Source organism: Strix uralensis, unplaced genomic scaffold (genome assembly GCF_047716275.1).
Source record: "Strix uralensis isolate ZFMK-TIS-50842 unplaced genomic scaffold, bStrUra1 scaffold_500, whole genome shotgun sequence".
Classification (NCBI taxonomy): Eukaryota; Metazoa; Chordata; class Aves; order Strigiformes; family Strigidae; genus Strix; species Strix uralensis.
Genome location: NW_027437094.1, coordinates 1 through 16,861, shown reverse-complemented (window position 1 = coordinate 16,861; position 16,861 = coordinate 1). Strand labels below are relative to the sequence as shown.

At 68.6% G+C, this 16,861-nt stretch overlaps 2 protein-coding genes across 2 annotated transcripts; both read right to left on the bottom strand.

The window, feature by feature from the left end:
• Window positions 1–1,485: 1,485 nt before the first annotated feature.
• LOC141939016 (uncharacterized) lies at window positions 1,486–9,408 on the bottom strand. The gene is made up of 6 exons (XM_074858044.1): window positions 8,694–9,408; window positions 8,385–8,598; window positions 6,580–6,874; window positions 2,846–3,717; window positions 2,139–2,446; window positions 1,486–2,051 (listed from the first exon to the last, which is right to left on the bottom strand). The coding sequence occupies exons 1-6, from the start codon at window positions 9,406–9,408 to the stop codon at window positions 1,501–1,503; spliced, it is 2,955 nt and encodes a 984-aa protein (XP_074714145.1). The 3' UTR covers window positions 1,486–1,500.
• A 1,449-nt stretch (window positions 9,409–10,857) lies between these two features.
• LOC141939013 (claudin-15-like) lies at window positions 10,858–15,347 on the bottom strand. Its single transcript, XM_074858039.1, has 4 exons — window positions 15,052–15,347; window positions 13,650–13,781; window positions 11,476–11,557; window positions 10,858–10,969 (listed from the first exon to the last, which is right to left on the bottom strand). Exons 1-4 carry the CDS (start codon window positions 15,275–15,277, stop codon window positions 10,858–10,860), a joined length of 552 nt encoding a protein of 183 aa, XP_074714140.1. The 5' UTR covers window positions 15,278–15,347.
• Window positions 15,348–16,861: the final 1,514 nt, after the last annotated feature.

The window sequence follows — 16,861 nt, the reverse complement described above, 5'->3', positions numbered from 1 at the left end:
CTCCCAGCACTCCCAGTACTCCCAGTATCCCCTTTATCACTCTCCCAGCACTCCCAGTATCCCCTTTACTGCCCTCCCAGTACTCCCAGTACTCCCAGTATCCCCTTTATCGCCCTCCCAGCACTCCCAGTACTCCCAGTATCCCCTTTATCGCTCTCCCAGCACTCCCAGTATCCCCTTTATCGCTCTCCCAGTACTCCCAGTATCCCCTTTATCGCTCTCCCAGTACCCCCAGTATCTCCTTTATTGCCCTCCCAGTACTCCCAGTATCCCCTTTATCGCTCTCCCAGCACTCCCAGTATCTCCTTTATTGCCCTCCCAGTACTCCCAGTATCCCCTTTATCGCTCTCCCAGCACTCCCAGTACTCCCAGTATCCCCTTTATCACTCTCCCAGCACTCCCAGTATCCCCTTTACTGCCCTCCCAGTACTCCCAGTACTCCCAGTATCCCCTTTATCGCCCTCCCAGCACTCCCAGTACTCCCAGTATCCCCTTTATCGCTCTCCCAGCACTCCCAGTATCCCCTTTATCGCTCTCCCAGTACTCCCAGTATCCCCTTTATCGCTCTCCCAGTACCCCCAGTATCTCCTTTATTGCCCTCCCAGTACTCCCAGTATCCCCTTTATCACTCTCCCAGCACTCCCAGTATCCCCTTTATTGCCCTCCCAGTACTCCCAGTATCCCCTTTATCGCTCTCCCAGTACTCCCAGTATCCCCTTTATCGCTCTCCCAGCACTCCCAGTATCCCCTTTATCACTCTCCCAGCACTCCCAGTATCCCCTTTATCGCTCTCCCAGTACCCCCAGTATCCCCTTTATCGCTCTCCCAGCACTCCCAGTATCCCCTTTATCGCCCTCCCAGTACTCCCAGTATCCCCTTTATCGCCCTCCCAGCACTCCCAGTACTCCCAGTATCCCCTTTATCGCTCTCCCAGCACTCCCAGTATCCCCTTTATCGCTCTCCCAGTACTCCCAGTATCCCCTTTATCGCTCTCCCAGTACCCCCAGTATCTCCTTTATTGCCCTCCCAGTACTCCCAGTATCCCCTTTATCGCTCTCCCAGCACTCCCAGTACTCCCAGTATCCCCCTTTATCACTCTCCCAGCACTCCCAGTATCCCCTTTATTGCCCTCCCAGTACTCCCAGTATCCCCTTTATCACTCTCCCAGCACTCCCAGTACTCCCAGTATCTCCTTTATTGCCCTCCCAGTACTCCCAGTATCCCCTTTATCACTCTCCCAGCACTCCCAGTATCTCCTTTATTGCCCTCCCAGTACTCCCAGTATCTCCTTTATTGCCCTCCCAGTACTCCCAGTATCCCCTTTATCACTCTCCCAGCACTCCCAGTACTCCCAGTATCTCCTTTATTGCCCTCCCAGTACTCCCAGTATCCCTTTATCGCCCTCCCAGTACTCCCCAGTATCCCCTTTATCACTCTCCCAGCACTCCCAGTACCCCCCGTATCCCCTTTATCGCCCCCCCATCACTCCCAGCAGCCCCTTCACCGCCCTCCCCCCGCTCCCGGCCCCTCCCCGCCCCCCCCCAGCCTCGCGCACTCCCCCCGCGCCACCCCCCCGTACACCCGGTACCGGTGGTTGAGGCGGCGCCGCCCGTGCAGCCCGTACCGGGTGCTCAGAGCGCCCTGGGGCGCCGCCAGCCCATAATAGACCCGGCGCACGCGCGCGTGGAGCAGCGCCATGGCGCACAGCGCGCACGGCTCGCGCGTCAGGTACACGTCACAGCCCGCGCACAGGTATCCCTCCGCCGCCGCCGGCTCCGCCCCCTCCGCCGCGGGCCACGCCCCCTCCGCCGCGGGCTCCTTCGCCGCGGGCTCCGCCCCTCCGCCGCGGGCCACGCCCCCTCCGCCGCGGGCCACGCCCCCTCGCGCCGCCCGCGCGCCACCGCGCGCAGACACGCCACGGCCGCGTGCGCCAGGGGGTGGCCCCGGCCCCGCCCATCGCAGGCCACGGCCAACACTCGCCCCCCGCGGGGGTCCACGGCCGCCGCCCCGCCCGCGCCCCCGCCCGCGCCGCCGCCGCCACCGCCAGCCCCATCACGGCCGCCGCCGCCGCCGCCTCCGCCGGGGACAAGGTGGCGGCCACGGGGGGGGCGGCGGCGGCGCCACCGCGGGCCACCCACGGCCACAGGCCGGCGGCGCGGGCGGCCGCCACCTCGGGGTCACCCCGGGGGGGACGCGCCGGGACCCCGACACGGAACGGGGCGCCCAGGCCCCCGCGGGGACACGCCCGGGCCCAGCAGCACCCGCAGGGGGGGCAGCGGGGGGGGGGCGGGGACCGAGGGGACCCCCAGGACGGCGGCGACGGCGGGGGACACCCGTGACGTCCAGGACGGCGGCGGCGGCCGAGTCGGGGTCACCAAAGGTCACGGTGACGCGCTGGGCCCCGGGGGCGTCGGGGTCACCCAAGGTCACGGTGACGCGCCCGGTCCTGCAGCTCACGGGGACGGCGGGGGACACGTCCAGGGCCGGGGCTCGTGGTGGCACCGGTGACATCGGGGACCCCCAAGGCCGTGGGGACACGCCCAGCTCTGGAGCTCGTGGTGACATCGGTGACACGTCCTGTCCCAGGGCTCACGGTGACATCGGTGACATCGGTGTCCCCAAAGGCCGTGGTGACACGCCCAGTCCTGCAGCTTGTGGTGACATCGGTGACATCGGTGACACATCCAGTGTCAGGGCTCATGGTGGCACCGGTGACATCAGTGTCCCCAAAAACCGTGGGGACACGCCCAGCTCTGGAGCTCGTGGTGACATCGGTGACATCGGTGACACGTCCTGTCCCAGGGCTCACGGTGACATCGGTGACATCGGGGTCCCCAAAGGTCACAGTGACGCGCTTGGCCCAGGGTCTGTGGTGACATCGGTGACATCGGTGACGTCATCAGTGTCCCCAAAGGCTGCGGTGCCACGCCCAGTCCTGCAGCTTGTGGTGACATCGGTGACATCGGTGACATCGGTGACATGTCCAGTCCCAGGGCTCATGGTGGCACCGGTGGCATCGGTGTCCCCAAAGACCATGGGGACACGTCCAGCTCTGGAGCTCGTGGTGACATCGGTGACATCGGTGACATCGGTGACATCAGTGACATCGGTGCCACGTCCAGTCCCAGGGCTCATGGTGACATCAGTGACATTGGTGACATCAGTGACATCGGTGCCACGTCCAGTCCTAGGGCTCATGGTGACATTGGTGACATCGGTGTCCCCAAAGGCCGTGGTGACACGCCCAGTCCTGCAGCTTGTGGTGACATCGGTGACATCGGTGACATCGGTGACACGTCCAGTCCCAGGGCCCATGGTGACATTGGTGACATCAGGGACATTGGTGACACGTCCAGTGTCAGGGCTCATGGTGGCACCGGTGGCATCGGTGTCCCCAAAGACCATGGGGACACACCCAGCTCTGGAGCTCGTGGTGACATCGGTGACATCGGTGACATCGGTGACACGTCCTGTCCCAGGGCTCACGGTGACATCGGTGATGTCATCAGTGTCCCCAAAGGCTGCGGTGCCACGCCCAGTCCTGCAGCTTCTGGTGACATCGGTGACATCGGTGACATCGGTGACATCATCGGTGACATCATCGGTGACATCATTGGTGACCCCGTCGGTGACGTCCCCGCTGCCATCGGTGTCCCCAGTGTCCCCGGTCACGTGACCGGCGGCTCCTTCCGCGGTGGCCTCGGCGCCGTCAGCAGCTGCAGCCGGTGACACTCGTGTCCCCAACAGCCCCAGTGCTCCCAGTAACCTCCCAGTAACCTCCCAGTGCTCCCAGTATCCCCATCGCCACCTCTCCCAGTGCCCCCCAGTGTCCCCAGTATCCCCCCCCCAGTTCTCCCAGTACCCCTGGTAGCCCCCTCCCCAGTGCCCCCAGTGCCCTCCCAGTGCTCCCAGTACCTCCAGTATCCCCCCTCAGCTCTCCCAGTGCTCCCAGTGCCCTCCCAGTGCCACCCCAGTGCCCCCCCATTGCCCTCCCAGTATCTCCAATATCCCCCCCAGTTCTCCCAGCTCTCCCAGTATCCCCCCACAGCTCTCCCAGTGCCCCCCCAGCTGTCCCAGTATCCCCAGTATCCCTCCCCCAGTGCCCCCCCAGTGCTCCCAGTATCCCCCCCCAGCCCTCCCAGCACTCTCCCAGTGCCCCCCTCAGCTCTCCCAGTGCCCCCCCAGTGCTCCCAGTGTCCCCAGTATCTCCCCCCAGCCCTCCCAGCGCTCTCCCAGTGCCCTCCTGGTATCCCCAGTATCCCCCCACAGCTCTCCCAGTGTCCCCAGTATCCCCCCCAGCCCTCCCAGTGCTCTCCCAGTATCCCCAGTATCCCCCCCAGCCCTCCCAGTGCCCTCCCAGTATCCCCAGTATCCCCCCCAGCCCTCCAGTGCCCTCCCAGTATCCCCCCCAGCCCTTCCAGTGCTCTCCAGTGCCCTCCCAGTATCCCCCCCAAGCTCTCCCAGTGTCCCCAGTATCCCCCCCCACGCCCTCCCAGTGCCCTCCCAGTGTCCCCAGTATCCCCCCCCCAGCTCTCCCAGTGCCCTCCCAGTATCCCCAGTATCCCCCCGCAGCTCTCCCAGTGTCCCCAGTATCCCCCCCCAGCCCTCCCAGTGCCCTCCCAGTATCCCCAGTATCCCCCCCAGCCCTCCCAGTATCCCCCCCCAGTATCCCCAGTATCCCCCCCCAGCTCTCCCAGTATCCCCCCGCAGCTCTCCCAGTGCCCCCCCAGCCCTCCCAGTGCCCTCCCAGTATCCCCAGTATCCCCCCCAGCTCTCCCAGTACCCCCAGCCCTCCCAGTATCCCCAGTATCCCCCCCAGCCCTCCCAGTATCCCCCCCCAGCCCTCCCAGTGCCCTCCCAGTATCCCCAGCATCCCCCCGCAGCTCTCCCAGTGCCCCCCCAGCCCTCCAGTATCCCCAGTATCCCCCCCCAGCCCTCCCAGTGCCCTCCCAGTATCCCCAGTATCCCCCCCCAGCCCTCCCAGTGCCCTCCCAGTATCCCCAGTATCCCCCCCAGCTCTCCCAGTATCCCCCCCAGCTCTCCCAGTATCCCCAGTATCCCCCCCCAGCTCTCCCAGTATCCCCCCCAGCTCTCCCAGTACCCCCCAGCCCTCCCAGTATCCCCAGTATCCCCCCCCAGCCCTCCCAGTATCCCCCCCCAGCCCTCCCAGTGCCCTCCCAGTATCCCCAGTATCCCCCCCCAGCCCTCCCAGTGCTCTCCCAGTATCCCCAGTATCCCCCCCAGCCCTCCCAGTGCTCTCCCAGTATCCCCAGTATCCCCCCCAGCCCTCCCAGTGCCCTCCCAGTATCCCCAGTATCCCCCCAGCCCTCCCAGTGCCCTCCCAGTATCCCCCCCAGCCCTTCCAGTGCTCTCCCAGTGCCCTCCCAGTATCCCCCCCCAAGCTCTCCCAGTGTCCCCAGTATCCCCCCCCAGCCCTCCCAGTGCCCTCCCAGTGTCCCCAGTATCCCCCCCCCAGCTCTCCCAGTGCCCTCCCAGTATCCCCAGTATCCCCCCGCAGCTCTCCCAGTGTCCCCAGTATCCCCCCCCAGCCCTCCCAGTGCCCTCCCAGTATCCCCAGTATCCCCCCCCAGCCCTCCCAGTATCCCCCCCCAGTATCCCCAGTATCCCCCCCCAGCTCTCCCAGTATCCCCCCGCAGCTCTCCCAGTGCCCCCCCAGCCCTCCCAGTGCCCTCCCAGTATCCCCAGTATCCCCCCCCAGCTCTCCCAGTACCCCCCCAGCCCTCCCAGTATCCCCAGTATCCCCCCCAGCCCTCCCAGTATCCCCCCCCAGCCCTCCCAGTGCCCTCCCAGTATCCCCAGCATCCCCCGCAGCTCTCCCAGTGCCCCCCCAGCCCTCCCAGTATCCCCAGTATCCCCCCCCAGCCCTCCCAGTGCCCTCCCAGTATCCCCAGTATCCCCCCCCAGCCCTCCCAGTGCCCTCCCAGTATCCCCAGTATCCCCCCCAGCTCTCCCAGTATCCCCCCCCAGCTCTCCCAGTATCCCCAGTATCCCCCCCCAGCTCTCCCAGAGCTCTCCCAGTACCCCCCAGCCCTCCCAGTATCCCCAGTATCCCCCCCCAGCCCTCCCAGTATCCCCCCCCAGCCCTCCCAGTGCCCTCCCAGTATCCCCAGTATCCCCCCCCAGCCCTCCAGTGCTCTCCCAGTATCCCCGTATCCCCCCCAGCCCTCCCAGTGCTCTCCCAGTATCCCCAGTATCCCCCCCAGCCCTCCCAGTGCCCTCCCAGTATCCCCAGTATCCCCCCCCCAGCCCCTCCCAGTGCCCTCCCAGTATCCCCCCCAGCCCTTCCAGTGCTCTCCCAGTGCCCTCCCAGTATCCCCCCCAAGCTCTCCCAGTGTCCCCAGTATCCCCCCCCAGCCCTCCCAGTGCCCTCCCAGTATCCCCAGTATCCCCCCCAGCTCTCCAGTATCCCCCCCCAGCTCTCCCAGTATGCCCAGTATCCCCCCCCAGCCCTCCCAGTGCCCTCCCAGTATCCCCCCCCAGCTCTCCCAGTATCCCAGTATCCCCCCCCAGCCCTCCCAGTGCCCTCCCAGTACCCCCAGTTGCCCCCCAGCGGTACCGGGGGGGGGGTCCCAGCTGACTCTCCAGACACAGCAGCACCGCGGCCCCCCCGGGCCCCTCCCCCCACACCCTCTTGAGGTGGGGCAGGTGGGGGAGGGGCCGGCCCCGCCCCAGCTCCCGCAGCACCCGCTGGGTCTCCCCCCGCAGCACCAGCGGCGCCGCCACCGCCCCCAGCACCCGCAGCGGCCGCCCCTCCCCCTCCCAGGGCACGGCCCGGGGGGGCGGCGACGGGGGGGGGGCGGGGGGGGCACCCCCGGACCTCGGCGGCCTCCGGGGGGGGCTCCATGGGCTGCGCCTGGGGGGAGGGGCGGGGGGTTGGGGGGGGGCTGGGGGATCCCACAGAGCGACACCCCCCCCCCCCCCAAAAGACCCCCCCAGGGCCCCCCCTGCCCTATAGGGCCCCCCCCACCCATAGAGCCCCCCCAGGGCCCCCCCAAAACCCCCCCATAGGGCCCCCCAACACCGACCCCCCACTTTAGGGACCCCCCCCCCACAATGAGGCTCCTATAGGGACCCCCCAGAGCGACCCCCCCCCCTCCAAAGACCCCCCCAGGGCCCCCCAACACTGACCCCCCTTTAGGGGACCCCCCACAGACCCCCCCCACAATGAGGCCCCTATAGGGCCCCCCCAGACCCCCCAAGACGCCCCCCCCCACCTTATAGGGCCCCCCCAAACCCCCCATAGGCCCCCCCAGCCCCCCCCACCCCATAGAGCCCCCCCAGGGCCCCCCCAAAACCCCCCCATAGGGCCCCCCAATACCGACCCCCCCTTTAGGGACCCCCCCCCCACAATGAGGCCCCTATAGAGCCCCCCCAGACCCCCATAACGCCCCCCCCACCCTATAGGGCCCCCCCAGCCCCCCCCCAGCCCCCCCCACCCCATAGACCCCCCCCAGGGCCCCCCCAAAACCCCCCATAGGGCCCCCCCCATACCGACCCCCCACTTTAGGGACCCCCCCCCACAATGAGGCTCCTATAGGGACCCCCCCAGAGCCCCCCCCCCCCGCCCAGGGCCCCCCAAAAGCCCCCCCATAGCGACCCCCCTTAAAGGGGCCCCCCCAGAGACCCCCCCCCAACTTATGGCCCCCCCATAGCGACCCCCCACCCCAGAGACCCCCCTTAAAGGGGCCCCCCCAGACCCCCCCACAACGAGACCCCTATAGGGACCCCCCCCCACCCTATAGAGCCCCCCCAAGACCCCCCCAACTTCCAGCCCCCCCATAACGCCCCCCCCCGGACCCCCCCCACCCTATAGGGCCCCCCCAAACCCCCCCCCCCACCCTATAGGGCCCCCCCCGGCCCCCCCCCCCCCGGGCCCGTGACCCCCCCGCGCCCCCACGTGCCGCCCCCCACCGCCCCTCACCGGCCGCCGCCGCCGCCTCGGCCCCGCCCCCGCGCGCTCATTGGTCACTGAGCCGGAAGTGGGGGGGCGGGGCCCGGCGGCCGGAACCACCGAGACGAGCGGAGGGGGGGGGAAGAGCGTCCCCTGGCGGGGGGGGGGGCGGCCGGGGGCAGCGGGGGGACACCAGTAGGAACCAGTAGGCACCAGTACGGCACCAGTAAGCACCAGCGGGACACCAGTATGCACCAGTATGGACCAGTAGGGAGGAGCAGGACACCAGTATGCACCAGTAGGGCACCAGTATGCACCAGTAGGAACCAGTATGCACCAGTAGGGCACCAGTATGCACCAGTAGAGCACCAGTATGCACCAGTAGGAACCAGTACGCACCAGTAGAGCACCAGTATGCACCAGTAGGGCACCAGTATGCACCAGTAGGAACCAGTATGCACCAGTAGGGCACCAGTATGCACCAGTAGGAACCAGTAGGGACCAGTAGGGACCAGTATGCACCAGCAGGGCACCAGTATGCACCAGTAGGGCACCAGTATGCACCCGCAGGCAGCAATAGGCACCAGTAGGACACCAGTAGGAACCAGTAAGCACCAGTAGGGCACCAGTGTGCACCAGTAAGGAGAAGCAGGACACCAGTAAGGCACCAGTAGTGCAGAAACGGGCTCCAGTATGCACCAGTATGCACCAGTAGAGCACCAGTATGCACCAGTAGGGCACCAGTATGCACCAGTAGGAACCAGTATGCACCAGTAGGAACCAGTAGGGCACCAGTAGGAACCAGTATGCACCAGTAGGAACCAGTAGGGCACCAGTATGCACCAGTAGGGCACCAGTAGGTGCTGGTAGAGCACCAGTAGGAACCAGTAAGCACCAGTAAGGCACCAGTGTGCACCAGTAAGGACAAGTAGGACACCAGTAGGCACCAGTAAGGCACCAGTAGTGCAGAAACGGGCTCCAGTATGCACCAGTAGGGCACCAGTAGGCACCAGTATGCACCAGCAGGGCACCAGTACAGCAGCAACAGGCACCAGTATACACCAGTATGGACCAGTAGGGAGGAGCAGGACACCAGTACGCACCAGTAGGGCACCAGTATGCACCCGCAGGCAGCAATAGGCACCAGTATGCACCAGTAGGACACCAGTAGGAACCAGTATGCACCAGTAGGGCAGCAATAGGGCACCAGTATGCACCAGTATGGACCAGTAGGGAGGAGCAGGACACCAGTAGGCACCAGCAGGGCACCAGTAGGCACCAGTAGGCACCGGTAGAGCACCAGTAGGAACCAGTAAGCACCAGTAGGGCACCAGTGTGCACCAGTAAGGAGAAGCAGGACACCAGTAAGGCACCAGTAGTGCAGAAACGGGCACCAGTATGCACCAGTATGCACCAGTAGAGCACCAGTATGCACCAGTAGGGCAGCAATAGGCACCAGTATGCACCAGTAGGAACCAGTATGCACCAGTAAGCATCAGTAGGCACCAGTGTGCACCAGTAAGGAGGAGCAGGACACCAGTAAGCACCAGTAGGACACCAGTAGGAACCAGTATGCACCGGTAGGAACCAGTAGGAACCAGTATGCACCAGTAGGAACCAGTATGCACCAGTAGAGCACCAGTATGCACCAGTAGGAACCAGTAGGAACCAGTAGGAACCAGTATGCACCAGTAGGGCACCAGTATGCACCAGTAGGAACCAGTAGGAACCAGTAGGCACCAGTAGGGAGCAGTAGGATGGTGGCAGGCACCAGTTTGAACCAGTCTGCACCAGTAGGGCACCAGTATGTACCAGTATGAACCAGTATGCACCCGCAGGCAGCATTAGGCACCAGTAGGCACCAGTAGGAACCAGTAGGACAGTGGCAGGCACCAGTTTGAACCAGTCTGCACCAGTAGACACCAGTAGGGAGCAGTAAGACACCAGTAGGACACCAGCAGCGTACCAGTAGGCACCAGTTTACACCAGTAGGATAACGATGTACACCAGTAGGGACCAGTAGGGATCAACAGGGCACCAGTAGGACACCAGTTTGCACCAGTAGGGACCAGCGGGCAGCAGCTGCCCAGCCCCGTCCCTGCGCTGGGGGGTCACTGGGAGCAGACTGGGAGCACTGGGAGGTCACTGGGAGGGTACTGGGAGCACTGGGGGGTTACTGGGAGGTTACTGGGAGCACTGGGGGGTTACTGGGAGGTTACTGGGAGCACTGGGGAGTTACTGGGGGGGTACTGGGAGCACTGGGAGGACACTGGGAGGATACTGGGAGCACTGGGGGGTTACTGGGAGGACACTGGGAGGATACTGGGAGCACTGGGGGGTTACTGGGGGGGTACTGGGAGGATACTGGGAGCACTGGGAGGACACTGGGAGGATACTGGGAGCACTGGGGGGTTACTGGGGGGGTACTGGGAGGATACTGGGAGCACTGGGAGGACACTGGGAGGATACTGGGAGCACTGGGGGGTTACTGGGGGGGTACTGGGAGGATACTGGGAGCACTGGGAGGACACTGGGAGGGTACTGGGAGCACTGGGAGGACACTGGGAGGATACTGGGAGCACTGGGGGGTTACTGGGGGGTCACTGTGATGTTACTGGGAGCACTGGGAGGATACTGGGGGGTTACTGGGGGGTCACTGTGATGTTACTGGGAGCACTGGGAGGACACTGGGCGCAGTCCCGGGGTTACTGGTGGCTCCGTGGCGGCGGGTGGGGGCGGGGCGGTGGGTGGGGGAGGGGCGCTCACACGTAGACGTTGCGGCCGTACTTGTCCCCCAGGGTGGGGGGCGCTGCGGGGGGGGGAGGGGCAGCCGTGAGGGGGGGGGGAGGGGCACCCCCACCCCTCCCCCACCCCCCGCAGCACAAGGAGGGGGGAGGGGGGGAGTCTCAGGGAGGGGGGAGGGGGAGGGGTGGGGGAGGGGCCCCTCACCTGGGGCGCTCGGGGCGGCCCCGGGCGGAGGCGAGCAGCGCCCCTCCCCCCACCCCCGCCAGGGCCCCTCCCCCCGCCGCCAGCAGCAGCCCCGGGCCCGGCTCGTACCTGGGGGGAGGGGGAGGGGAGGGGGAGGGGCGTCACCCCACCCCCCAACACACCGCCCCGCCCCTCCCCCACCCCGAGTGCCCCCCCCCCCCCCCCCCCCGCAGGGACCCAACCCCTGCCCCTCCCCCACACGGACTCGACCCCTCCCCCCCCAGTGCCCGCCCCGCCCCCCGCGGCCCCCCCGTGACCCCAGAGCCCCGCCCACTGCCCCATGGCCCCGCCCCCTCCCCATAGCCCCGCCCCCACCTCATAGTCCCGCCCACTGTTCTATAACTCCGCCCCCAGCCCATAGCCCCGCCCCACAGCCCCACCCACTGCCCCATAGCCCCGCCCCCCTCCCCATAGCCCCGCCCCACCCCACAGCCCCGCCCCCACCCCAGAGCCCCACCCACTGCCCCATACCCTGCCCCTGCCCCATAGCCCCACCCCACAGCCCGCCCCCCACCCCACAGCCCCACCCACTGCCCCGTAGCCCCGCCCCCCCGCCCCCCCCCGGCCCCACCCACCGGACGCCGCCATGTTGGGGGTCGAAGAACTCCCGGGTGACGGCGGCCGCGAACCAGCCGGCGGCTGCCAGAGCCCCCAGGGCTGGGGGGGGCACCAGTGGGGGGCTGCCCCACAGCGCCCCATAGCGCCCCACAGCGCCCCATAGCGCCCCCATAGCACCCCCACAGCGCCCCACAGCACCCCATAGCGCCCCATAGCGCCCCATAGCGCCCCACAGCGCCCCACAGCGCCCCACAGCGACCCCATAGCGCCCCATAGCACCCCCACAGCGCCCCCATAGCGCCCCATAGCGCCCCATAGCGCCCCACAGCGACCCCATAACACCCCCACAGCGCCCCACAGCGCCCCATAGCGCCCCACAGCGACCCCATAGCACCCCCACAGCGCCCCATAGCGCCCCACAGCGACCCCATAACACCCCCACAGCGCCCCACAGCACCCCATAGCACCCCCCAGAGCACCCCCCCAGCGCCCCACAGCGACCCCCATAGCACCCCATAGCACCCCCACAACACCCCACAGCGCCCCATAGTGCCCCATAGCACCCCCCAGAGCACCCCCATAGCGCCCCATAGCGCCCCCATAACACCCCCACAGCGCCCCACAGCGCCCCATAGCACCCCCCATAGCACCCCATAGCACCCCCACTGTGCCCCATAGCGCCCCATAGCACCCCCCATAGCACCCCATAGCGCCCCACAGCACCCCATAGCGCCCCATAGCACCCCCCATAGCACCCCATAGCGCCCCACAGCGACCCCATAGCACCCCCACAGCGCCCCACAGCGCCCCACAGCGCCCCACAGCGACCCCATAGCACCCCCACAGCGCCCCACAGCGCCCCATAGCACCCCCCAGAGCACCCCCCCAGCGCCCCACAGCGACCCCCATAGCACCCCATAGCACCCCCACAACACCCCACAGCGCCCCATAGTGCCCCATAGCACCCCCCAGAGCACCCCCATAGCGCCCCATAGCGCCCCCATAACACCCCCACAGCGCCCCACAGCGCCCCATAGCACCCCCCATAGCACCCCATAGCACCCCCACTGTGCCCCATAGCGCCCAACAGCAACCCTATAGCACCCCCATAACACCCTATAGTGCCCTATAGCACCCCCACAACCCCCGTAACCCCCCATAGCACCCTATAGCACCCCATAGCGCCCCATAGCCCCCCCCAGCACCCCCCAGCACCCCCATGGTGCCCCATAACGCCCTATAGCACCTGCCACAACACCCCATAGCCCCCCCATAGCCCCCCCAGCACCCCATAACAGCCCCCAGCACCCCACAGCGCCCCACAGCGCCCCATAGCCCCATATATTCCCCCCATAGCCCCCCATAGCCCCCCACAACCCCCCCATAGCCCCCCATAGCCCCCCCATAGCACCCCATAGCCCCCCATAGCCCCCCACAACCCCCCCATAGCCCCCCATAGCCCCCCCATAGCACCCCATAGCACCCCATAGCACCCCATAGCCCCCCATAACCCCCCCATAGACCCCTATATTCCCCCCATAGCGCCCCACAACCCCCCCATAGCCCCCCATATCCCCCCCATAGTGCCCCATAACCCCCCCGTAGCCCCCCCATAGCGCCCCATAGCCCCCATAGCCCCCCATAGACCCCTATATTCCCCCCATAGCACCCCATGGCACCCCATAGTGCCCCATAACCCCCCCATAGTGCCCCATAACCCCCCCATAGCCCCCCATAGCCCCCCCATAGCACCCCATAGCCCCCCATAACCCCCCATATCCCCCCATAACCCCCCATAACCCCCATAACCCCCCATAACCCCCCATAGCCCCCCACAACCCCCCCATAGTGCCCCATAGCCCCATAGTGCCCCATAACCCCCCCATAGCCCCCCCATAGCCCCCCATAGACCCCTATATTCCCCCCATAGCACCCCATGGCGCCCCATAGTGCCCCATAACCCCCCCACAGTGCCCCATAGCCCCCCATAACCCCCCATATCCCCCACCATAGCCCCCCCAGTGCCCCATAACCCCCCCATATCCCCCCATATCCCCCCCCATAACCCCCCATAACCCCCCATAACCCCCCCATAACCCCCCCATACCCCCCATATCCCCCCATACCCCCCATATCCCCCCATACCCCCCATACCCCCCCCCATACCCCCCCATACCCCACCCCCCCGTACCTGCCAGCAGCAGCAGGGCCCCCCCCGCTGCCCGGGCGCGTCTCCGGGTGCCCGCGGCCCCCCCCAGCGCCACCCCCAGCGCCCCCAAAGTCGCCGCCGTCACCGCCAGCGCGCGGCTGCCCTGCAGGTACCCTGGGGGGGGGTCAGGGACACCCCGAAGGGACCCTGGGGAGGGGGAGGGGCACCCCCAGAGAGGACACCCCCCCCCACCTCCCCCAGGGACCCAGGAGTCCCCCCCCGTGTCCCCCTTTATCCCCCTGCCCCCCCCCAGCCCCCCAAGTGCCCCCACATCCCCCGTGTCCCCCCCATGTCCCCCCCCAAGTCCCCCCCTGCCCCCCCCCATCCCCCAGGTCCCCTCCACGTCCCCACCCCCCCCCCATGTCCCCTCTGCCCCCCACCCCCCATGTCCCCCCATCCCCCCACACCCCCCCGTCCCCCCCGCCCCGTGTCCCCCGGTCCCCCAGTTCCCTCATATCCCCCCCCGTCCCTTCACCCCCCCATCCCCCACCCCCCATGTCCCCCCCACCTCCCCTCCTGCCCCCCCATCCCCCACGTCCTTCCCACCCCCCCCAGACGTCCCCAGCCCCCCCCATGGCCCCCCCATCCCCCCACATCCCTCATGTCCCCCCCCACGTCCCCCCGCCCCCCCCATCCCCCCAGGCCCCCCCATGTCCCCCTCCCCCCCAGCCCCCCCAGCCCCCCCCATCCCCCACGTCCCCCCAGCTCCCCCCCGTGCCCCCCCCCACCCCCCCACCTCCCTCACGTCCCCTCCCCGTCCCCCCAAACCCCCCCATGTCCCCCCCGTGTCCCCCCACCCCCCATCCCCCCACATCCCTCACGTCCCCCCATTCCCCACGACACCCCCCTGCTCCCTCGTACCCCCCTGTCCCCCCACATGCCCCCAACCCCCCCGTGTCCCCCCACATCCCCCCCATGTCCCCCCCAACACCCCCGTGTCCCCTCCACACCCCCCCGTCCCCCCACATCCCCCCACCCCCACCCCCCATGTCCCCCCGTGTCCCCCCAATCCCCCATGTGCCCCCCCAGCCCCACCGTGTCCCCCCCAGCCCCCACATCCCCCCCATCCCTCACGTCCCCCCACATCCCTCCCATGTCCCCCCCCATCCCCCCACCACCCCCCATGTCCCCCCATGTCTCCCCAATCCCCCATGTCCCCCCACATCCCCCCACCCCCACCCCCCATGTCCCCCCCATCCCTCACATCCCCCCACATCCCCCCCCATGTCCCCCCACATCCCCCCTCCCCCCCTGTCCCCCCGTGTCCCCCAGCCCCCCCATGTCCCCCCCACGTCCCCCCCATCCCCCCACCCCCACCCCCCCTGTCCCCCCGTGTCCCCCCACCCCCCATGTCCCCCCCCCCACCCCCCCCGCCCCCCCGTACCGGGCAGGGTGATGAGGGAGATGAGGGGGACGCAGGACGTGACCCCGCTGGCGTCGGTGGCGCAGTCGCTCCACAGCCCCCGCGTGACCGTGACCGTGGCCACGGCCGTGGCCTGACCCCCCCCCAGCCCCCAGGCGCTGTGGGGCAGCGACGCCACCAGCAGCCCCCAGCCCACGGCCCCCAGGGCCACCCCCAGGGCCACCCCCCAGCCCACGGCGGGGACCATGGCGGGGACACGAGTGGGGGGGAGGGGAGGGGGTTTGGGGGGGGAGGGGCGGGTGTCACGAGTGGGGGGAGGGGGCACAGGGGCAGCCCGAGGGGGACTCGGACCCGCGGGCACTTGGTGGCCACGGGGGTGGCCGCGGTGGCCTTAAAAGGGGGGGGGGGGGGGGGGTGTGACAGGACACGGGGGGGGGGGGACACCCCCGTCCCCTCCCCCACTCCGGGTGGACCCAGGCGTCCTCCCCCCCCTCCCCCCCTCCAGGAAGGAACCCAGGTGTCCGGGCGCGCCCCTCCCCCCTTCCTGACCCCCCCCCACCCCCCCCCATCCCCCCCCCCAGTGTCCTGCCCCCCCCCCCGGGTGCCCCTTTCCTGTTGACGCCAACCGGGCTTGGGGGGGGGGGGTGGGGGGTGGGGGGGGGGCAGGGCCGGGCTCCGCTGTGGGGCTGGACCCCGCCGTGGGGCCGGGACACCGGGGGGACCCTGGGGGGGGCCCAAACGCCACTTGGGGGGCCCAGATGTGTGGGGCCCACCCGGAATCCTGGGTTCTCTGTGGGGCCTGGACACCCCCAGGGGGGCCCAGACGCTGCTGTGGGGCTGGACATGGGGGTCCCCTGTGGGGCTGGACCCGCCGTGGGGCCCGGAGGCCTCCGTGGGGCTGGATGTGGGGCCCAGACTCCGCTGTGGGGCCCAGAGGCCTCCGTGGGGCTGGATGTGGGGCCCAGACTCTGCTGTGGGGCCCGGAGGCCTCAGTGGGGCCCAGACACCGGGGTCCAAAATGGGGCCCAAATGTGTGGGTCCTCAGTGGGGCGCAGACATCGGGGTCCCCTGTGGGGCCTGGACCTGCTGTGGGGCCCAGAGGCCTCCATGGGGCTGGATGTGGGGCCCAGACTCCGCTGTGGGGCCCAGAGGCCTCAGTGGGGCCCAAACTCCTGGGTCCTCAGTGGGGCCAGGACCCACTTGTGGGGCCCAGACTCCGCTGTGGGGCCGGAGGCCTCCGTGGGGCTGGATGTGGGGCCCAGACTCCGCTGTGGGGCCCAGAGGCCTCAGTGGGGCGCAGCCTCCTGTGGGTCTCCTGTGGGGCCTGGATGTGTCAGTGGGGCGCAGGCCCCGCCGTGGGGCCCAGATGCTGCCGTGGGGATGGACATGGGGGTCCCCTGTGGGGCCTGGACCCACTGTGGGGCCCGGAGGCCTCAGTGGGGCTGGATGTGGGGCCCAGACACCTCCGTGGGGCCCGAATGTTTCCGTGGGGCGCAGGCCCTGCCGTGGGGCTCAGACGCTGCCGTGGGGCTGGACATGGGGGTCCCCTGTGGGGCCCAGAGGCCTCAATGGGGCCCAAATGCTTCAGTGGGGCCCAGACACGGGGGTCCCCAATGAGGCCCAGACGCTGCTGTGGGGCCCGGAGGCCTCAGTGGGGCTCAGACGTTTCAGTGGGGCGCAGGCTCCGCCGTGGGGCCCAGACGCTGCCGTGGGGCCGGACGTGGGGCTCCAAAATGGGGCCCAAACTCTTGGGTCCTCAGTGGGGCCACGACCCCCCCTGTGGGGCTCAGACGCTGCTGTGGGGCCCGGAGGCTTCAGTGGGGCTGGATGT

Excerpts from the sequence above, each read along its gene's own strand:
- LOC141939013 (XM_074858039.1), bottom strand. The coding sequence starts at position 15,277 with ATGGTCCCCGCCGTGGGCTGGGGGGTGGCCCTGGGGGTGGCCCTGGGG. Across the intron at positions 11,558-13,649 it reads GGCCCTGCTGCTGCTGGCAG|CCCTGGGGGCTCTGGCAGCC; the intron begins GTACGGGGGGGT and ends TGCCCCCCCCAG. Across the intron at positions 10,970-11,475 it reads CCCCAACATGGCGGCGTCCG|GTACGAGCCGGGCCCGGGGC; the intron begins GTGGGTGGGGCC and ends CCCTCCCCCCAG.
- LOC141939016 (XM_074858044.1), bottom strand. The coding sequence starts at position 9,408 with ATGCTTACTGGTGCATACTGGTTCCTACTGGTGCATACTGGTGCCTAT. Across the intron at positions 2,447-2,845 it reads CCTGGGCCAAGCGCGTCACT|GACCGGGCGCGTCACCGTGA; the intron begins GTGACCTTTGGG and ends CGTGAGCTGCAG. Across the intron at positions 2,052-2,138 it reads CGCGCCGCCGGCCTGTGGCC|GGGGCTGGCGGTGGCGGCGG; the intron begins GTGGGTGGCCCG and ends GGCGGCCGTGAT.